Source organism: Dreissena polymorpha, chromosome 16, assembly GCF_020536995.1.
Source record: "Dreissena polymorpha isolate Duluth1 chromosome 16, UMN_Dpol_1.0, whole genome shotgun sequence".
NCBI lineage: Eukaryota > Metazoa > Mollusca > Bivalvia > Myida > Dreissenidae > Dreissena > Dreissena polymorpha.
The window spans coordinates 16,014,643-16,038,039 of NC_068370.1; the positions used below are offsets into that span (position 1 = coordinate 16,014,643).

Here is a 23,397-nt window from a genome sequence, read left to right on the forward strand (position 1 = left end):
CCATTACCACATATTTGAGTAAACCCTTGTCACACAGTAAAGTGAACTCTTACCACATTTTTGTGTGATCTCTTACCAAATATTTCAGTGCACTTTTACCATATATCTTAGTGAGCCCTTACCACATATTTGAGTGAATTATTACTACATATTTGTGTGAGCTCTTAATATATATTTGAGTGAACTCTTTCCACATATTTGAAAGAACTCTAACTACATATTCGAGTGAACTATTACCATATATTTGAGTGGACCCTTAGCGCATATTTGATTGAATCCTTACCAAAAATTTGGGCAAACCCTTACCACAAATTAAGTCAGCTCGTACCACATCTTTGAGTGAACTTTTAAAATGTATTTGATTGAACCCTTTCCACACATTTGAGTGAAGCCTTACAACATACTTGAGGGAACTCTTACCACATATTTGAGTTAACTCTTACTACATATTTGAGTGAACTCTTTCCACATATTTGAAAGAACTCTAGCAACATATTCGAGTTAACTATTACCATATAGTTGAGTCGACCCTTATCGCATATTTGATTGAATCCTTACCACAAATTTGGGCAAACCGTTACCACAAATTTGAGTCAGCTCTAACCACATCTTTGAGTAAACTTTTATAACATATTTGATTGAACCCTTTCCACACATTTGAGTGAAGCCTTACAACATACTTGAGGGAACTCTTACCACATATTTGAGTTAACTCTTACCACATATTTGAGTTAACTCTTACCACATACTTGGTCAAAAACTTACCGCATATTTGAGGGAACAATTACCACATATTTGAGTGAGCCCTTACCACATTCTTTAGTTAATTCTTACCACATACTTGAGTGAAACCTTACCACATATTTGATTGAACCCTAACCACATTTTATGAGATACCTTACCACATATTTGAGTGAACTCTTACCATATATTTGAGTGAACCATTACCACATGTTTGAGTCAATCCTTTCCACATATTTGAGTAAAATCCTACCACATATTTGAGATAGACCTTATCACACATTTGAGTGCACTCTTACCACATACTTAATTGAGACATTAGCACATATTTGAGTGAACTCTAACCACATATTTGAGTGAACTCTAACCACATATTTGAGTGAACCCTTACCACATATCTAAAAGAACCCTTACCACATATTTATGTGAACTCTTACCACATACTTAAGTGAGCCCTTACCACGTGTTTGATTGAGCCTTTACAACATATTTCAGGGAGTCCTTACTACATTTTTAAGTTAACCTTTACCATATATTTGAGAGGGCCCTATCAATATATTTGAGTCAGCCCTTACCACCTATTAAAGTGAGATTTTATCCCAATTCAATAAAACCCTTACCACATGTTTGAGCGGGCCCTTACTACATATTATAGTGAACCCTTACCACATATTATAGCGAGTCTTTACCACATTTTTAAGTGAACCTTTATCACACATTTGAGATGGCCCTTACCAAATATTCAAGTGAACCCTTACCACATTTTTAAGTGAACCCTTACCTCATATTTTAGTGAACCCTTACCACATATTATAGTGAACCCTTACCACATATTTGAGAGATCCCTTGGCAGTGTTGTCTTGCCTGATCTCAAGCTCCACCACGTTCCTCTTCCTATTGAACACAAAGTTGCCAATGAACCGGGCAAACCCACCCTGACATCTGCAGTATCTGGTCAAGGACAAAAGCCACTGGTGATACAGAATGTTCACTCCTTCAAGTTGTGTCTATATTTTACTCTATTAGTTAACTACATATTTTTGAAGAAACTTATAAGACAGCTGTCAAATGTTATTACAGCAAATAACAACCGTTGCTGATTAGCACACTTTTTTACCCATGAAGACGACTTTTGAAGTACCTACGCCAATAATAATGATAAGGAGTAAAAAACAAACACATTTAAGAATCCCGAATCCTACCTAGAGGGCCATGATGGTCATAAAAGGTTCACCTGAGATTATGGTACACCAATTGCTGAAGATTTGACCTGATGATCTAGGTTTTTGACCCCACTTGATCCATATTCAAGCATGGCTTTGATATAATCTGCAGCATAAACATTGTCTAATTTTCATCACAATTGCTTCATAAATGTGCCCTCTAGAGTGGTACCAATATTCACTAAAATTAACCTTATTACCTAGGTTTCAGACACACATGATACAGATTTTAACTCTGCCTAGATATTGTAAAGATAAACATTCTAACCAAAATTCATCAACATTTGAAGACAAATGTGGCCTCTAGAGTGGTAATAAGCTGAAAGTTGGCGATGCACAATACATGCTCCACATATTGTTACCTCAATAGTTCCTTGGAAGAACTTTGTGCTTATGTGAACTAAAAATAGTTCTTTAGTGGTAAAAGTCCATATTTTACCTAACATAACAATTTCAGATATATAAAAGTCTCTGTCCAAACCAAATTTGCAGTAATGACAGAAGAAATTTTCTTTAAAGTTCTTTTAAGACAACTTAAAATTACAGAAACGGGGTCATTAGATAAGACATGCTTAAATATTAAATAGCAGTTCATACATGTATACCACCAAAACACTACAATCATCATCCATTTTAATGAGAGAATATGAAGCACAAGTGATTTTCTTATTCATTTAACAATAACAGTTGTTTACATAAGAAACTTCAAAACAATAAACATGCTGGTGCTTACTCCAGGAACTTACAAGACATACACTTGAATTATATCTACATGCCATCATCTTAACGCAAATTACTGAACTAAAATCATGTAACTACTTTTTAGTTATAGTTACCTTCTCATTGACATTACAAACACGAAATGCAAATGCAAAGTAAGCTACAATAACACACCCAATTTCAGAGTCAAACCTTCATCTAGACTATAGATATTGTGTGGAAACCTGAATCTTTTAAATTGTATTTTCGATATCCAAAAACTTCAGTACTTGATTTATCATTAAAGCACATATCAAGAGTGCCGAAAAAGTATTGCAAAGGATACACCCACTGGTCGATAAATGGCTGCACATCTTTCCCTGTCACAGTGGAGATGATCTTCAGGAACTGTGAAGTACAAACATGGGTATGGCATTAAAATGGGTTTAATATTTTTTTGTGCTTAGCATAGTATACATTTAAAACAAGAGCTGTCTCCATAGGATGACATGCCCCCGCTAAATGCTTTGATACAAATTATGAGCATTTTTTGAAACCTAAACGCGGACCCTAAGTTCGAAAGTGTGACGAACAGACAGACGGACGGAAAGTGCGATCACTATATGCCCTCCTTCGGGGGCATAAAAAGACAAATATATCACAAATAAGCAGTAGTTTAATTTTTTTTAATTAGAAAATAACACTGTCTATAAAAATAGACACATTAAAATGGTCTTGTTCACAATTAAAATGGGTTTTATCATTTATTGTGCATATGCATTTTAAAGTATTCCATGAAATGTCGTTTGTAAAAAAACTAGAGCTTTATCACAGAACTGCCGAATACCCCCACATGCCGCATTGACACAGAATATTTTGCATGTTGCCTTCACATAAAACAGGGGACACCATGCTCAATGACAAGCTCACTCCTATATATCCCCCCTAAACTTCGTTTGTGGGGGTATAAAAAGAGAGAGTACAATCCTGACAGTCTGAGGCTGCTGTACTCACAGAGTTTGTTGACAGCAGCATGTTGTTCCATGCAGTGGCCATGAACTTCTGTTGTGATGCTGCAAAGGCCAGCGCCTGTAGCTTGTTGAACACCTAGGAAAACAAATATGTCTAAGTTACATATATAGAAAGTTGCTATCCCAGCAATAATCCTTTTTATGTTTGGTAATGTGCTGTTACTGTATTAATTGTCCTGTATTACATGGGTAATTAAACAAGACTATTGCCAAGCAATATATGTCCCCTACAGGCTCCACCATTGTCAGAATTCTTGACGTAGGAACAAAATGAAATGACGTGCATAATCTCCATATTGCCATCAACCCATGTTATAAGTTTCATGGTAAAATATGAAGAACTTTTAAAGTTATCGCAGGATCCAGAAAAGTGTGACAGACTGATAAACAGAGCGCAAACCATAAGTCCCCTCTGGTTTCACCTGTAGGGGACAATAACCATGTATACCGGTAGAAAACAATTGATTCACCCAACAGCAATTAAAATAAACAATTTCGTCCTATTAAACAAGCAGATAATTTTATGTTTTTTACTTTTTCATCCTATCATTTTGGGCAAGAGTTAGCAAAGCTGTAAAATTGTATTTATTTCAAAACAGGAAAAGAAGAGAAAATCACAATACGCTTATTGTACATTGATTTCCTGCTGCTTTTTAAAAATATAATTATAATTTTTGAACACGTTAATTTTCAGACACCTTTGTTTTTTGAATATTTTCGTATCAAAATATTCAGACACAAAATGAAAAAAAAATATTCTGAAGTTTTGTTAAACTTACGGTACTTTTGCACATACATGCTTTCCTAAAGGGACTGCCTTGCATGAAAGCATGAAACTACTTATCTTTTATCTTGCCCCTATAATCCTATCAACCCATTGGACCTAGATATCATTAGAGTAAGAATTATCTTAAATATAAGTGCTTACCAAAGTGCACTTTCTTATCATTTTTTTTAACATTTTGATTTCAGAAACAACATTTTCAGGCTCGATCCAGGCATCACATAATCCAGCCTTAGGTGAGAAGACCATACAAACCTCCAAACTAAAACACTCTCAATCCTGTATTTATTTTAACCACACTCTGGCAAAATGGGGTTTAATGCATGTGTGTAAATTGTCGTCTCAGATTTGCCCGTGCAGTCAGCACAGGCTAATTATGGACAAACTTTCCCCATTTATTATATTGTTTAAAGGAAGTCTCTTCTAAAAAAAAATCTAATTAAGGCGGAACCAGCCGTCCCAATAAGCCTGTGTAGACTGCACCGGCTAATCAGGGACAACATTTTATGGATGTGCATTAAACCCTGTTTTCCCAGATTAAGGCTCATTTATAGACACCAGCCTACCTGCAGGAGAAGTGTGGCACCAATGACTGAGGCTCATTTATAGACATCAGCCTACCTGCAGGAGAAGTGTGGCACCAATGACTGAGGCTTATTTATAGACACCAGCCTACCTGCAGGAGAAATGTGGCACCAATGACTGAGGCTCATTTATAGACACCAGCCTACCTGCAGGAGAAGTGTGGCACCAATGACTGTGGCTCATTTATAGACACCAGCCTACCTGCAGGAGAAGTGTGGCACCAATGACTGAGGCTCATTAAGAGACACCAGCCTACCTGCAGGAGCAGTGTGGCACCAATGACTGAGGCTCATTTATAGACACCAGCCTACTTGCAGGAGAAATGTGGCACCAATGAATGAGGCTCATTTATAGACACCAGCCTACCTGCAGGAGAAGTGTGGCAACAATGACTAAGGCTCATTTATAGACACCAGCCTACCTGCAGGAGAAGTGTGGCACCAATGACTGAGGCTCATTTATAGACACCAGCCTACCTGCAGGAAAAGTGTGGCACCAATGACTGAGGCTCATTTATAGACACCAGCCTACCTGCAGGAGAAGTGTGGCACCAATGACTTAGGCTCATTTATAGACACCAGCCTACCTGCAGGAGAAGTGTGGCACCAATGACTGAGGCTCATTTATAGACACCAGCCTACCTGCAGGAGAAATGTGGCACCAATGACTGGGGCTGATTTATAGACACCAGCCTACCTGCAGGAGAAGTGTGGCACCAATACGAGCCTCCAGCATGCGTATGATGAGCAGGGCCTTCTTGTGGTACATCTCCAGGTAGGTGGGGCTCATGGTCTGGGGCTGCATGCAGGAGAAGTACATGCCCTTGGAGTTGAAGGATGGGTCCAGCACGATACCCCCGGCCACTGCCTCATATTGCTCCACCTCCTTCAGGTACTGTGAAGACAATGGGAGGATAACACTTTATTACTAAAATTTGCAGTTTGACATGTTTGTTGAACCTTAGAAAATGAAATTAAATTATCAACCTTAACTTAAGTTGTAAAAGCTTCATTTCTAACCATAAGATACTGATGAGCAGCAAACAGCATAAAACCTGAGCAGACTGTGAGTTACTTGCAGGCTATTCTGGTTTTGTATGAATATATCCCTGTTCAATTCTCTTCTGAGTTTGAAAAGGATAACTGAGTCAAAACCATAAAGAGCTGATGTTTAAACTGTTATAAATTACTCTTCTAGGTTAAAAGAGCGCTTCACAAAAGCTCACCATGAGCACATTGTGCTCAAGTGAGCTCAAATTTAACACAGAATACATCTTAAAATAGGGGAGCAAGAGTTATGGTTGTTGTGCAACACTCTTTAATAAATCTACTCACTTAGGTAGTTTCAAGCAGATACATACAAAATATAAAGATATGTTATGAGCAAACTGAAAATTAAAAAATTAAAAATTATCCAACATATTGCATATCCTGATCTGAACTTATATTATACATTTCTTAAAATATGTTTTCCACAAGAATATAGCCAGTACCTGTGCAATATCATGGCGATACTCGTTATTACCAAAGGTCTTCTTCACAAACAACTGGGTGAGGTAGGCAGCAATTCCCTTTGGAAGCCAGGCGTCGCACCAGGTCTGCATGACTATGAAGCAGCCGAAGAACTGCTGGGCGATGCCTGCAGCCATGTACTTCCTCGTGATAATTGTCTGGTCTATGATGCGACTTGAGTGCAGCAGACTGGTGCTGTGGAGTAAATGTACATCATGCCATCTGAATATGGTAGATTGGAGCCTCGTTCTTATCAAACTGATCTTAATGCATGTGCGTAAAGATTTGTCCCAGATTAGCCTGTGCAATAAGTGCAGGCTATTTAGAGAAATCACTGTCCGCTTTTTCTCTTCAAAATAAAAGTCCCAATTAAGAATATCCACCATTGAATTTGGATGTTGCATTTCAACTTTAGTTGAATTGTTTTTGGAAAATATTTTATGACAAGAGATTGTTTAAAGGTGAAGGGGAAAAATATGGATAAAATTGTTCTTCCTACGCTGCCCGAATCAAGTCTTGCAATTGCTTGTAAATATTCGGATATCGCGGCTGGAACTTAACATGGAATATATTGTCGAACAAAAAAATAAGCATTTTGTATCTTGTTAAATCTATGTAACCATACCACATCTAGCGTTGAAATTTTGGCTATTGCTATAACGAACACTGATCTTTTATTGGTTAACATTATTTTGTGAAATACTCATTGATGTTGAGTATTTATGTTACTTTAAGGGAAAGATTTGTTTTAAATGAAAAATTGACATTATTTCATGCTATTCTGACACAAGGCAAAGTCAACTTCTCTTACCTGAAGATGGTCATTGTGGCAAAGGACTGCGCCTCCTCGTATGACTCGTCTATGAAGACCTGCTTGTAGCAGGAGTACGGGTACCTGCTGGACATCAGCTCCTCGTAAAACTCAAAACTCTTAAATACACCAACAGAGGCCAAATGTTATCATGTGAGTTACAAAACAAAATGAATTTTTAAGGGTAAATTGTACCCATAATGTAAAGAAAAAACACTGCTTAATTATTTAAATGTGAGTATGCACATAAATTGATATAGTACTTATTGCAAGAATAAAGCTTTTACACAGTGTAAAATACACAAACCATTAAACATTCACACAAACAGAAATGTTTGTTTACTATTAATTTGTAGACAGCTCTATTTTATACAAATACAATTCCTTACCATAAAAATACCAATTCTTACCAACCATGAAATCGTTAAATAAAAACTAAACAAGATATATTCTACTGTTGAAACGTTTTGCCATTAAATTCAAATACCACTTTATATTTGTTTCAGAACACAGAGTCCACCATACAGCAGGGATCATCCTAGAGGGTGACTTGGGCGACATGGTCGCCCTACGATGCTTGATATCGCTTTCTGATTACATCAAAGCGAAAACAAAATCGCCAACATTTTCCAATATTTTCTCCTTTGATAATCTGCCCCGCGTGCAATGCCGTCACTTAAACTGCCATTGTTTACTGTGTGCAATTATCGGTTATCTGATCAACTGATAGCGACAGGATTTGCTACGCATTACTGACCGCTGATGCAAGTCGCCTTGGTTTATTCCAGTCAAGGCATTTTGTAAACGCCGGTCTTACCAACAATAGTGTATTGGCGTAATCATCTAGAATGCCAGTCGAGGCTCCCGACATCGTTTACAGTTTTTCAATCGGCTCTTGTTATTTGTCAAGGCTGCCGGAAACCAATACAGCCATTGTTCATATGTTGGTCATTTATTGCTATGCTTGACTTTTTGTACAACTTAAAACAGTCCCAATCTCACTGCTAAATTTATCACAATAAATCACAATTTATTTTAAAACTAATCTTAACAAATATCACAAACAGAGAAACAGACTTACAAATTAAAAGTTTAATCCAAAAACGCAGTAAAAAGCATGTGGGAACACTCCATTAAAAGTCAATGACATCATTCAAACATAAGAATTACTGGCACGCGACACTCAATTGGGAGAATTACAATTTAGGTTATTTCAGAATGTTATGGTGTGTTGCATCAGTTTATGTATAATCAAATAAAACACAACAACAAATCTTGAAATAATTAAGCTTTGGCCGGCATAGAACATAAACATGTATTTTTGAAGAATCTCCCACGAAATGTTCATGATTTTTTAGGAGTACATGTTACTCTCTACCGTTAGTCTAATTTGCATATTGAGACTGGTGCAAATTAATTGGGATAAATTGCCAATTTAAATTCAGTTAAAAATGTGCATATGCAATAAAAATCGAAGAGAAATACGTTACTGCTTTACAGTGACTTATTGTGCGCAAAGGGGATAAAATATAGCATTTATAAAATATAGTATTTGCATTGTTATTGTTATGCATTTATCATATCCCCATGAGACATTGCCCGGTCTTTTATTGATTGATTTCTGATTGGTAAGCGGCTGGCACTGACATGAGCAGTAACTGATGAAACACCTCTGCTACTGTCCGAAAACCATACAATCTATGAATGTTGGTAATGTAAGCCATCTTGCAATTTTAAACAATCTATTAGTAAAGTAAAGCACTGCAATTTTATATTTTTAAGCAATATGTCAACCAAATAATATATTGATTGCGTATTTGCTAGGTTACATGTTACTGGTTTTCATTTTCTGCAGTCAAACAATATGCATATATTTTATGTGCAAATGACGAATATCTACATGTATTTGGACAGTCCTTTTTCGGATTCGTATGTTTCGTCCATTTTAATTATTTTTGACGTTCTTTATAACATTTTTATAGAATGTCGAATAAACATGCAGTGTTACGGATGGTCTGGTTGACAATATTTCACATTGTACTAACCAGAAATTGCACCTAGAAAGACTAAAAAAAAGAACAATATGCTATTCCCTTTATCCTACATCCTCAGGCTCTTGGCTTTGTAGTAATTACATATGAATGAAATGTGTATTTTGGCCAAATAAAACACATGTTATACAGTTTTTAGGAGAACAATATCTCTATAAAATCATGGCACTTTAAAATAAAATGTTGAGTTAGTGTTTAAGCATATTTTATTTTATATACATGCATGTTTATTATTTGTGAAACATTAATATTAAAGTACATTTACACGTTTGATCAAAGGTTGGCTCACTTCACCCTAATAAAATTGAAAGGAGAAGTCACTTCTCCCTAAAATTTTGGGCTAGGATGATCCCTGATACAGCTGATCAATATTTATTTTCTAATAATCCACAGTGAAGTGTAAAATTCTACACAGCACTTAAAGACAGCAACACCCAAATGTAGGGAAAAACCAAAAGAATTGAAGTTTAAGTAATGACAAACATGCTGCCATGGGCAATTTTATTACCATCCTCCCAATTATTTTGACTTTGAAGTTGTTCCTTTGATTTTGAGGTGGGTGATTGACTCATGACTCATTTTGTACATCTTTTGAATGGTAACAGTAGATATAAAGCACATAAGAATACAATGAAAACTAAACTATTAAACTTCAAGAGTGACCTTGACCTCAGGCACACATACTTCATTCATATCTTATTTATGTCTTTAACCCTTTCAATGCGGGAACCGAATTTTAAAGGCCTTTGCAAACAGTTTGGATCCAGATGAGACATTGTAGCTTAGTTTTATGATAACCCTTCAAAATGGAATATGATATATGGAGCAATGGAATATGATATATGGAGCAGACAGGAAATTGAAGATCACATTCAAATAAGAGCTGTCTCCATAGGATCACATACGCTCCTGAAAAATGCTTTGATAGAAGTTATGAGCATTTTTCGAAACCTAAACACAGATTTCGAAACCTAAACGCGGACCCTTAATTCAAGGTCAAGGTCACAGGGGTCAAAATTTGTGTGCGTTTGGAAAATCCTTGTCCATATACACATGTATACCAAATATGAAGGTTTAATCTGAAGCGACATAGAAGTAATGAGCATTTTTCGAAACATAAACACAAAGTGTGACAGACAGACAGACGGACAGTGCAATCACTATATGCCCTCTTTTGGGGGTCAAATATAAATCATGACCGTGAACTGACATTACTGGCTCATGCCATCTGCATGTCTCAACTACATAAAAGTTGTTGCCACGTTTCATAAAATTCTTCAGAGGGTCTGGCAGATATGGAAAGGAAATTAAGGTGGGAAGTCAAACGTTTAACTTTCAAATGTGACCTTGACCTTGCAATGACCTTACTTACTCATGTCACCTCTATGACCTTTAATTGAGGCCAAGATTTGTACAAAATACTTCAATAGGCAAAAAATACAGTATAAAAGTACTTCTGTCGGACATGGCTCAAACTCATACCAGTAGTCCGGCATACCTCATGAAGGTAGCTGGTTGTGTGTTTCAGGATGGATTTCAGATGCGGTAGACAGAAGTGGGTGACCTCATGCATGTTGGGGTCAACAAGCGTCTCAAATGGGCTGGAAAAGAAGCTTTAATGATGAATACTGTGGTAGGACTTTGCTTGTGTAAGCTCTTTATGCCCAAAATACTTCATGATAAATGTCCCTTTAAGTACACAAACTGTGAACCTTTTTACCTTATATTAGCTTAAGTTGTATTTGGCTTAACCAAATAAAATGTAGCTATAAACTAGAAATGGCGCGGCAGAGGTCGACGCGTATCCCCACGCCACATGTTTGACCCAGAGGCGCCCCAGGGTTGGTAATGGGGCCATGCATAGTTGAGATTGACCGTATTGTCATAAGAGATGTTCAGTATAAAGAAGTTAATGTAAAATAACCTAAAAAATGAGTGAAAATCTATACCCTAATTTCTCCTCCTCATCCTGCTCTCCTAACAAATCTAATACTGAATCAACTTCACTGACGTCCATTATGTACATATCATCCTCATTGAATGACTTATGAGATGGCTGAAGATGCTCTCTTATAGCCAATCTTCTTGCTTCTGTTTTGGAAAAGTTATGTTTTGAGGTTGACTTAATAGTAGCGTCTCAGAAATTTTCTATCGCAATTTTGTACACAACAATGAAAATGTTGAATTTCATGTCTGTCTTTGCTGTGCCTGTTCAAAGTCCATCTTGCTTTAAATTGTTTCTCACATTTTTCCCACTTGAACATTTTGACAGATTTTCAGTAAAAAGTATAAAAGTGTAATTGAACAAATTGAAAGTTTCAGCCCTTTTATAGATTCTTGAGGCTCTATTCCATGAGTTTCTCATGCTTTTTATGCTTGACTGCATTCTATCTATTCTCTTATATGCAGGTGTCCCTTTGCACCAATATTTTATAATCCCTTGTATAAACATTAGATGGATGAGCTAAACCATTTCACAGATGAGTTAACACAAACAATTTACTACTAAATACATCTCTGCGCCACTACTGTGTAACACTATATGTGTTTTCAATACACAAGCTTCATTGTTGAATAATTCCTTTGTCCGATGAAAATGCTTGCACTTCTTCTGATTGGGTAAGAACCACATAAAAGATTTTGAAATCTAAATACGGACCCTAAGTTCAAGGTCAAGGTCACAGTGGTAAAACATTTGATGCACATGGAAAGTTCTTGTCCAGATACACATGCGTACCAAATATGAAAGCAATATCTGAAGGGACACAGTAGTTATGAGCCTTTTTCGAATCACGGTCGCAAATTTGGAAACCTGAAAACTGACCCAAAGTTCAAGGTCAAGGTCACAGGGGTAAAAAATTGTATGCATGGAAAGGTGCTGTCCAGATACACAAGCATACAAAATATGAAAGCAATATCTAAAGGGACACAGTAGTTTTGAGCCTTTTTTGAATCGCAGTCGCAGATTTCAAAACCTGAAAACTGACCCAAAGTTCAAGGTCAAGGTCACAGGGGTAACAAAAATTTTGCACATGGATAGGTGGTGTCTAGATACACATGCATACCAAATATGAAAGCAATATCTGAAGCGACACAGTAGTTATGAGCCTTTTTCGAATCGCGGTCGCAGGAAAATCTCTGACCCGGCCCCGCCCCAACCCCCATAACTTTTGACCCAGAGGTCAGATCAAATTTCCGGCACTGTCACCGTCGCACATATGCTCATAGCTACCAGGTAAGTAAGTTTCAGGGTTCTAGTGCTAATTGTGTAGGAGGAGCAGGTGGCCAGGACGGATGGACGGACAAACGCACATCACCACAATATCCCTACTTTTTCTCCGAAAAACGTGGGGATAATTAGTTTTACTATACAGCTGTTTGTTTTTAGAAACAGAGAACAAACAATATATTCCAGTTAATATTTAAAATAATGCTGTGGGTTTCATAATAGCATCTAACTATTAGTCTATATCCTTAACGAATCTCCAAAAACAGCATAAATACTGGTTATACGTTAACAAGACTTTTCCACTGATGAATCCCCGCTTTCTAAATGGGTTAACAACTTGTCAATGAGTTGTAAATTGTTGGCCCTTGAACAATTTTAAATGATCTCCACCCAATTCTCCAAAATATTGAAAAACGATTGACAACCCAATGGCGACTGCAATGCCCACTTGTTTGCCCTCTATAAAAACATAAAATATTCCCTACCCAATTGCTACTGCAATGTTTGGGGCAGAAGTTGGTGTGCTCATATAGTAGTGATATGTCTTGTGTCTGCGGTCAGATGTGTACACAACCTCCAGAAGGTCACCACAGGACACCGCGGTCATGGCAACCTCACATGTAAACTCGAGCTTCCATGTGCATGGCTCTGCATAAGTGTCAATGCATGGAAACCATAGCCTGTGAGAAAAGGAAGTTATTTTTCAGTAATGAGAAAGCTTAAACATTACTCTAGGATAATTAGTAGATTCTTTGCAACCAAAAGAAATAAGTTCATGGGAAGGGATCAACAACTGTCAATGGACATGGCTCTAGACTTGTTGTTGTCATGATTATAGACATTTTGTCAAATAAAAACTGTTTGCAAAGTAAGAAGGAGTTTAAGGATTGTTTTGCGTATTAGCTACTCAATGGAAAGCACCCTTCACTCTGCAAAAAATTATGTTTTGCAAAACGTTTTTTACTTTATGAAAATTTGATCTTGCTGATGCTTTAATTAACATAATGTTGAAGTAAGTGGAAATTTCTGAAGCAAAATGATACCACTTTAAGCAATTTGAAAATTAAGCATGGCTGAGTAATCCTTGAAAATAATATTTGCTTACAGATGACAGCAAGCATACAAACCTGGATGAGTTTTCATGTCTGTATGAGAACATGTGAGCACCAGTCTCCGCTAAACTCCCATCCACTGCAGGCACCACAAAGTGCAGGCCCGCATCTGGTTGCTCCAGGGAGAACTCTATGTTGATACGGATTGGCTGCATGTCTGCGTGTAAAGGCATCTTTAGAAAAACTTCATGTCATTTATTTGTTATTTGAGTAGCAGTAGTGTTTGCATTTATAAAGATGCTCTTCATGTTATTACACATTTAGCTGAATATGAATGGCAGAATGGAGGCTTACAATGTGTTGCCACACCCTCTTAAAATATTTGGCCCTAATTCCATCTTTAAGCCCCAACCTGTACAATTATGCCCAACCCTTTATTCCCTTTTATATTGTCAATGTCCTTGTAAATACAGACACAATTGATGTCTTTTTTGGCTATTAACAATTTATAGTGTAATTTAATGTATAAAATGATATCAGCAACAAATAATTTTAAATAAAGAACTTCCTCAATGAATATATGCTTAATTGATTAATGTATATACATACTTTAGTGGAAACAGCAAAATTAAGTCACTTACAATTTACAAAATATAACAAGGGATGATTTTTCACTAAAAAGGTAACCCCGCACCTCTTCAATCTCCCATGGCATTTTTGTGTCTGTATAAATCTCTTTTGTTTTATATTTATGCAAACAAAATTAGCTATATAATTAAATGGTGACAAAGTTATTGAGCTCCTGATATGACTGAGCCTGTAAAGCTTTACCATTGTTCTATTCAAGAAGTGCCATTTGTTTTGTACCCTAGACCATTGTACAAATGAGGAGACTTGTTACTGTTAGTGATTTCAAAGGAGTGATTTTAATACTAAACAAGTTGTTTTAAATTCTTAATTCAAAATAGGCACTGATATATTCTTTGAAATCTGTAGTGCATGGTTTATTTATGCAAAATACTATTCTGAGCAAAACATGTCATATTTGAGTCAAAATTTGAGCTCAGCCCAGGAAGTTTAAAAGTTTCAAAATCTAATAAAGCCAGAAGTTTAGTTTAGCTACTTACCTGCTATGGTGGACATACTCTCTGCAGGCAGCTTTACAAACACCTCACCATTGCCAAAGTCTGGGTTCACTGAGCTTACAGCAGACTCATAGGCCTTCTCAAAGTGGTCCAGGCTTTTCCTGGTGTGCACAACAGATTGTGTGAGCACATTTCATTTATTTTACATTTCTCTTTGTTTTGGTTCAATTTAAGTGATTCAGATTGTAAAAAATACTTATACATTAAACAAGAGATGTGTTTGTCAGAACACAGTGCCCCCTATTGCGCCGCTTTGAATTAAAATTTAAATATATCATTTGGCAGGTTTAGAATTTATCTCCCTTTTAGAGCTTATTACTTCCCTTGGATTGTATTTTTTGACTTTTGACCTTGAAGGATGACCTTGACCTTTCACCACTCAAAATGTGCAGCTTCATGAGATACACATGCATGCCAAATATCAAGTTGCTATCTTTAATATTGCAAAAGTTATGGCCAATGTTAAAGTTTTCGGACGGACGCACAGACTGACAAGACAGACTGACGGACAGTCCAACTGCTATATGCCACCCTACCGGGGGCATAAAAATGGTGTTTATGATGAGACATAAATCAGCAGCTTCCGTATCACCAAGTCACCAAGAATAAAATCCTTGTTAAATTTTTCTTGACGTTATGGAGTTATAATACACTGATTTTTCTATAAATCGTTCAACATTAAAACTACCCAAAAAAAGCATAAATAAAGATATAATAGAACATCTAAAATATTGTGGCCAACATATGCATAGTAATATATATTGTAATCTAATGGAACAAGGATAGAGTAAGCAAATATTTATGCATCAATTAACCCATGTGAAACTATTGCAAAAGCTCTGCAATTTTTCTTGATTTTATAAAAAAATTATGAAAGAACAATTTACTGTCGGGCCTGATCTTCATTCTGCACAGCCTCCATGGTGGGGTCATTGTACCAGAAGTTGCTCTCCCATTTGTCATTGATAAGCACACGATAGATACCTGTATCTCAGTTAAAGAACATTTAAGTATGTGTGTTTTTTAACAATTTTGGTAATGAGGCCGGGTCGCTTTGGATTATGAAAAATTGTGTTTTGACTAAAAGTGGGAAATAAGTGTTGTTGCTATTTTGCTAACAAATCCTTCAAAATAGAGAATAAAAGTGTTTTCAAAAATATACTAAGGTTCAACTTATAGAGCAGGATGGGAGATGAACTAAATGTTGAGAGCTAAAAAACTAATTATTATTTTTGTGTGAAGATTTAAATTGGGAACAAGATTTCTTTGAGAAATACAATGCCCCCCAGTAAGCAAAATATGAAGTTGCTATGTAGTTTATCTGGGTTGCCACCCACCTGATGAAATAAAATTCCCTGACTTTTCACTGACTTGTCCCTGACCAAATCTTGGTTTTCACTGACTAATTTCAGGACATATTCAGCCTCCTCCTCCCGATACAGCTGACCAAATCCACCCATTTAATGTTTCTTTTATTCTTTAACATATAATATTTAACAACGTACAAAGCAGTACTACTTGTACACTAATCTATGCATGATGCAAGGCTATATAGTAAATAATAGTAGTAGTAGTAGTAGAAGTAGTAGTAGTAGTAGTAGTAGTAGTAGTAGTAGTAGTAGTATATATAGTAAATAGTATATATAGTAAATAATAGTAGTAGTAGTAGTAGTAGTAGTAGTAGTAGTAGTAGTAGTAGTAGTAGTAGTAGTAGTAGTAGTAGTAATAGTAGAAGTAGTAGTAGTAGTAGTAGAAGTAGTAGTAGTAGTAGTAGTAGCAGCAGCAGCAGCAGCAGCTGCAGTAGCAGCAGCAGCAGTAGTAGTAGTAGTAGTAGTAGTAGTAGTAGTAGTATGCATTACAAAAATGCAGTTAGCCTTACATTTGGTAAAATTTGAATATATTACAAGGGAGGCAAATGCAGTAGTAGTAGTAGCAGTAGTAGTAGTAGTAGTAGTAGTAGTAGTAGTAGTAGTAGTAGTAGTAGAAGTAGTAGTAGTAGTAGTAGTAGTAGTAGTAGTAGTAGTAGTAGTAGAAGTAGAAGTAGTAGTAGTAATAGTAGTAGTAGTAGTAGTAGTAGTAGTAGTAGTAGTAGTAGTAGTAGTAGTAGTAGTAGTAGTAGTAGCAGTAGCAGTAGCAGCAGCAGTAGCAGCATTACAATACCAATACTTAAGAATGATCAAATGGGAAAAGGTAACCTAGCACTGGCAGTAAATATGGGGCTCATTTACAGGTCAGATTTGGAATCTCTGCTGTAAAATGAGATTTTGAATGAATTAAAGGGAGGCAAATCTGTAATAAAAAGAACATGCATAAACCGTAGTTGTTTCCCTTGTTTGAACCATGCTAAATCCTTATAAATTTATAATGCCTATTTCTAGTAACTGTGACCTTGACCTGTGACCTTTGACCTAGTGACCTCAAAATCAATAGGGGTCATCTGCGAGTCATGATCAATGTACCTATGAAGTTTCATGATTCTAGCCCCAAGCGTTCTTGAGTTATCATCCGGAAACCACCTGGTGGACGGACCGACCGACCTACCGACCGACATGAGCAAAGCAATATACCCCCTCTTCTTCGAAGGGGGGCATAAAAATACATAATTATTTCCGTTGGGAATGGGGCCCAGACTTCCTGAAACTCAACAGCCTTCAGTCAGACATTTGGTCTGAGTGGTCAGAATTTTCAGTCAGACCTTAGGTTATTCTGTCAGACCAAATAACATACATGAAATACAAACAAAACTGAGAAAATGTAAATAATTAGAAATACGTAAATATTGCTTTATCATTTTATTTTTTATCATATTTCTTTGAGTAAGTAAAGTAACAAAGTTTGTTAACATCCACTTTCTCATTATTTAAGTCACTAATAAAATCACTATCTGTATCGTATCTACTATCTGTATCGTATCTATTTAAAAGCTTAATGTCATCTTCACTGTCGTCTTGTTCCCAGTTTTCTTCATCGTTCTGCGAGTGTCCAGGCTTGGGCTCCTTGGGGGCAATTGCTCTCAAAAGAAACGATAACATCAGTTTATTCTTAAGTTAATCACATTGTTTTGAGTAACAAAGTAATTTGTTTAAATTCATGGTCTGCCTGTCTTCCAAGACTCAACGAATTTACGAGGGGGCGCTTATCCTCGTATTTTTTCCACTAGTTCACGGGCGTTTGCATCTGCAACCCGTTTTTGAATTTCAACATTAAAAAACTTCCACGTTATGTATATTTACTTATTTACTACAAATTTACTTAATTCAAAAGAAGGAGAATGAAATCACCTGGTTATAAATCCCCGTTAAACTTTGTGCGTGTTCCTCGATATTGTTGATACTTGCAAGCTGTTGCTTTGTTTAACTTTCACTTTTGTTTAAACTAAAAGTCGATCGAATGATGGTCAAATGTACCGATCCCAGCTTGAAGCATTCATTTATTTACTCGTCGACAATAAGCAGGGAACCAAGCATTTTTCACCGAGCACAGACAGATTATTTCCGATTTTTGACAAGACGACTTTGGACCAAACAACAGCGGGTTAACTGACCGACAAATACATTCGAATTTCACAAAATCTTGTATTTCACAAAATCGGCAAAGTGCGTATTCCGCTGTATTGAGCCGATGTTCTATAAATACTTTTAATTTCTTGGGAAAATCCGAAAATATTTGTGTCGGACATTTTTGGGCGAAGCTTTAAGAATTTCGATCGGCCCTTGACTGTTTGTGTCGGACATGTCCGTATGTCCGACGGAGTTTCGGGAAGTCTGGGGGCCCCCAATTTAAACGAAAAAAACAACACTGGTTTAACAGTCCATAGCTCTTCTATTATCAAGTCTCAGTACATCATCAAAAAAAATAGCAGACTGTATGGTTTTGAAACAATATCTAGTAGTAATGCATAACAACTACCAGTATAGGGTATGCGTGTTGAGGTTGAGTTTATGTGTGTGTTGTTTTTATTCACAAATATATATTAAAGGATACGACATTGCTTGCAATTAAGTTTCACACTTTTAAGATCGGCACGCAGAGGATAAATAGTAAGCTCTACATAGCCCTGAAAATGAAAAAAAAACATCACTTGTTCTGATTTGATAAACAAAATACATGGGTACTTGACATAACGATATGAGTATTTTTCGAGAATAAAATCGCATGATAATTTTATTTTTAACAATATTAAGGTATTAAGAAATAAAAAATGTGTTTGTAAATAGAAACTATTTGTAGTATACTTTTTTTTAAGTAGTAAAAAATATTTCTCAAACTTACTATCAATGACTGCTTGATGAAGTTGATTGCTTTAATACACAACACTTGATGAGCTATAAAGACAACAAAGTCATTAGAAATTAAACAAACTTTATAAAATGACCCAACTTCAAGTCATGTCAATATTTGCTGCTTCTTTGCACAAGAACAAAAACATATAAACAAAGGCAATTGAAGAATAAAGTGTTGTTTTATTTTAAATTTAAATTAAATTACGGTAACTATGTTGCAACATTTAACAGCATTTCGGTCCTCTACCTTCAATATCAATTTTCCCTTAAACATCTTACAAATGACAAAAGCTAGCATTAGATTTGGAATTAAGTGAATAAAGTTTACTTTTTTCTAGCCTTTATCATTCTTTAAATTTCAAACATTTTTATATCGCGAAAACACATTGCACAACACATGTTAACGCAGCAAACATAAACCTAATTTATAAGATCGTTGGGCTTCAACTCTTCCGTCGTATTTCATCTTTGTTCAGAAATAACAACACTAAGGCATTATTTGTTGCAGTCAGTCGGCATGTACCAAAACAAAAATAAAATTACGACCAGCTTCGGGCTATTTCATTTACTTAGTTTCGGATTCTTGCATTTTTTGTAAATGTTGATATTCAGACGAACACAATCAAAGAAAAAGTTATTTATTAATATGTTAACCTAGATTATCATTTTAAACGTTTACATTGATTTTTGTTTAAAAAAAAGCAAGTAGTGCCAGAAATTCGTAAAAAACACTCATGTGTTATTTTGACACTTGTGACACCTCACCAAATGTTCTTCTTAAAAACACATATTTAACTGTTATAAAGTACTAATATGGCCAGTCCAAGAACTAGACGTGTCTTGAAAGACCTTAAACTTAAAGATGATAACAACGTAAGTACACAGAATATTAAATGTACTACAGAAGAATGAAAACTCGACCAAAATGTATTGAAATTCATTATCATTATGATGACTTATGTTGATCTTTCAAGACACTAGACATTGTTTAATTCAGATCTTAGAGTCTCGTCAGGAACGCATGTGCCCACGATTGCCGAAGTCTATGCCGGCATTGTGCTTTGGCATATATGCATGTCAATCATATAGCCATTTATTTAATATGATTGAATATTTCTGCAATAATATTAGATCACTTGAGTGGACGGGTTATGGAGGTTTCGGTAAATGACAAGTTCGGTAAATTGATTTATATAGTAAATGCCGTGGAGGTTTCGGTAAATTGGTATAAATAGGGATTATCGCACCTTTTGTCGATAAGCGTGTACATTAATTGAGTTATTTGGCACTAATTAAATTATCTGTTTAAATGTACGGAGTTGAATTTATCAATTTAGAGATGTTTGCAAAGTGTTAACATTAATTATCCAGGCTTGCAACCTATTAATATTCCTCATGTTTTACAATGATTAATTTTCGGTGGTTTAAAATACTACGATCAAATATGTTTGTTTCTTATATAAATATATTTCTCGCTTCTTTTTCCTACAATCAGGTCAGCACATAAGGTATTATTCTTAAAATAATCAAGATATGTATGTTTAGATCGTGAACATGCTTCTTTTTCCTACAATCAGGTCAGCACATAAGGTTTTATTCTTAAAATAATCTAGATATGTATGTTTAGATCGTGAACATGCTTTAACACTGGTGGTCGAGTTTTTACATACACGACCAGTAACTTTCAAACTGTGAAATAAACAAACGTTTTCCTTCTTTAATCATGTTTACAAAAAAATACTGGTGGTGACATCAAAGGATGTTTATTTGTGGTAAAAATAACATTATTATGTAATTGGGTAATTATAAAATTATATGTGATTACTCCCTCATTTTTTAAATGACATGAAGTATTCAAATATATATATTGTATCCATGTTTTACTTGTTGCTTATTTATAATACATGGTAAATAAAACAGATTACAAAGTCAATCAGTTATTATTTTTTATTCAACGTATTTGTTCAGGCAAAAAATGATATCAGTTATTTTGGCCGTAAAACCCATTGTTCCAGTACAGTAGCCAGGTGCCTGTGTATTAAGTTGATAAGATAGTGATCATCACAGGAGCTTGCTATTACATAGTGTATTCATTCTGCTGGCGTTGTGTTAGATGTCATTTTTATCCGTTTTCAATTATGTGTATCTCTTCGCTTAACTCAACGTTCAATGGCACGCGCACTTAACATAATTATAAAACATAACGCGTATCATTATATTACTTTTTATTAATTACATACACGTATTAGATTTTATATATTGTTTTTTTCTTGTGTTTTTCTCAACCAGAAAGAAATAATAAAACATGTAATATAAAATACTCATGAAATCATTTTTATTAAATCATATTTTACAAGAAACTTTTTTAAATAGCATCAAACTTAATTGAAGAGCTTACATTGATTCCGCCATAAATCATTATTTATTATTACTATTATGTTATTTAAATAAAAGCACCAATTATAAAAAACAACAGTATTGCGTTATTTAAATCGTAAATTTACCTACAATTTATTAACAGATTTCGTTTTTCAGAGGTAGCTCATTCATTTCCCTTAATTCTTTACCCTAGGCATAGCATTAATTACTCAACTCAAAATTAATCCACAGTTTGCAAATAAATGCCCCTAATGTTATTGTAAGCCAATAATAGGTGTCATTAACACCTCGTTGTAGGTATACCACCTCTATAAAACCAATTTACCGAAACCTCCACGGCATTTACTATATAAATAAATTTACCGAACTTGTCATTTCCCGAAACCTCCAGCACCCGAGTGGACTAACGGATTAGAGACCATACGGCCCATGGACCATACGGCCCAGACCATACGACCTAGATTCTCGGACCATACTGCCCAGATTATCGGACTATACGGCCCAGATTTGCGGACCGTACGGCCCAGATTTACAAAGCATACGGACCATGTCTTAATTAATATTTCTTTCGTGTTCCTTCAATATTGTATGAATAAATTTAAGAAAATATTAAAATTGTAGTATTTCATGTTCATTCAAGCATGTTTTATATTATTTCATCGTGTAAGGATTATCGGACTATACGGCCCAGATTTGCGGACTATACGGCCCAGATTTCCGGACCATACGGCCCAGATTTGCAAAGCATACAGACCATATCTTAATTAATATTTCTTTAGTGTTCCTTTAAATATTGTATGAATAAATTTAAGAACATATTAAAATTATAGTATTTCATTTTCATTCAAGCATATTTAACCAGGTTTTCCGAAGGAAAAAACTGGTTATTAGATTGGCGAATGCGGGCGGGCTGGCGGAATAGCTTGTCCGGGCCATAACTATGTCGTTCATTGTCAGATTTTAAAATCATTTGGCACATTTGTTCACCATCATTGGACGGTGTGTCGCGCGAAATAATTACGTCGATATCTCCAAGGTCAAGGTCACACTTTGAGTTCAAAGGTCAAAAATGGCCATAAATGAGCTTGTCCGAGCCATAACTATGTCGTTCATCGTCAGATTTTAAAATCATTTGGCACATTTGTTCACCATCATTGGACGGTGTGTCGCGCGAAATAATTACGTCGATATCTCCAAGGTCAAGGTCACACTTTGAGTTCAAAGGTCAAAAATGGCCATAAATGAGCTTGTCCTGGCCATAACTATGTCATTCATTGTGAGATTTTAAAATCATTTGGCACATTTGTTCACCATCATGGGACGGTGTGTCCCACGAAAGAATCACGTCAATATCTCCAATGTCAAGGTCGCCACAACTAAAAATAGATTTAAAAAAAAAAAAAAAAAACTTACAAAGGGGGTTAATTTTTTTTGGTCATTTCAAAAGTTCAGTTTGAGTTTTCTCCCTTTATCAGATTTTTTTTTCACAATGAAAACCTGGTTTTGTGACAATTTTGTCCCTTGTTTATATTATTTCATCGTGTAAGGACACAACTATGAATACCCTAGTAAATTCCTTTATTGTTTGTTAATATAATATCCACATCAAAATACACAACAAAAACTAATATATGTTCAACAAATAAAAAAACAATTTCAGGCACATATATATATAGAACACTTCTAAACAAATACATATATATGTACAACAAAAAACAACATTTATAGCAATTTTGTGAAATGTGAGCAAACAAATGTACAAGAACAAAGTTGTATTACATACATACAATCAAACAAATATATTTTATATACAATCAAACAATCAGATATATACTAGTACATTTTCCCTCAATCGTTCACACTAGCAAACAAA

General features: G+C 35.5%; 2 protein-coding genes across 6 annotated transcripts in view; one reads left to right on the plus strand and one right to left on the minus strand.

Moving 5' to 3' along the window:
- The window catches only part of LOC127862980 (transcription initiation factor TFIID subunit 2-like), a 52,252-nt gene extending 32,536 nt beyond the window's left edge, over positions 1-19,716 (minus strand). For all 5 annotated transcript variants that reach the window (XM_052402258.1, XM_052402257.1, XM_052402260.1 and 2 more), the window contains exons 1-14: positions 19,566-19,716; positions 19,135-19,187; positions 18,847-18,919; positions 15,750-15,846; positions 14,845-14,963; positions 13,793-13,934; positions 13,151-13,345; positions 10,935-11,037; positions 7,386-7,504; positions 6,556-6,769; positions 5,760-5,957; positions 3,678-3,770; positions 3,010-3,071; positions 1,569-1,683 (exon numbers count right to left, since the gene is read on the minus strand). In XM_052402258.1, coding sequence (XP_052258218.1) covers positions 1,569-1,683; positions 3,010-3,071; positions 3,678-3,770; positions 5,760-5,957; positions 6,556-6,769; positions 7,386-7,504; positions 10,935-11,037; positions 13,151-13,345; positions 13,793-13,934; positions 14,845-14,963; positions 15,750-15,846; positions 18,847-18,919; positions 19,135-19,187; positions 19,566-19,611 — 1,629 coding nt within the window. In that variant the 5' untranslated portion in view covers positions 19,612-19,716. The remainder of the gene's footprint in view (positions 1-1,568; positions 1,684-3,009; positions 3,072-3,677; positions 3,771-5,759; positions 5,958-6,555; positions 6,770-7,385; positions 7,505-10,934; positions 11,038-13,150; positions 13,346-13,792; positions 13,935-14,844; positions 14,964-15,749; positions 15,847-18,846; positions 18,920-19,134; positions 19,188-19,565) is intronic.
- A 155-nt stretch (positions 19,717-19,871) lies between these two features.
- The window catches only part of LOC127862013 (ADP-ribosylation factor GTPase-activating protein 1-like), a 67,582-nt gene continuing 64,056 nt past the window's right edge, over positions 19,872-23,397 (plus strand). Inside the window, exon 1 of the mRNA XM_052400872.1 lies at positions 19,872-20,018. Coding sequence (XP_052256832.1) covers positions 19,959-20,018 — 60 coding nt within the window. The 5' untranslated portion in view covers positions 19,872-19,958. The remainder of the gene's footprint in view (positions 20,019-23,397) is intronic.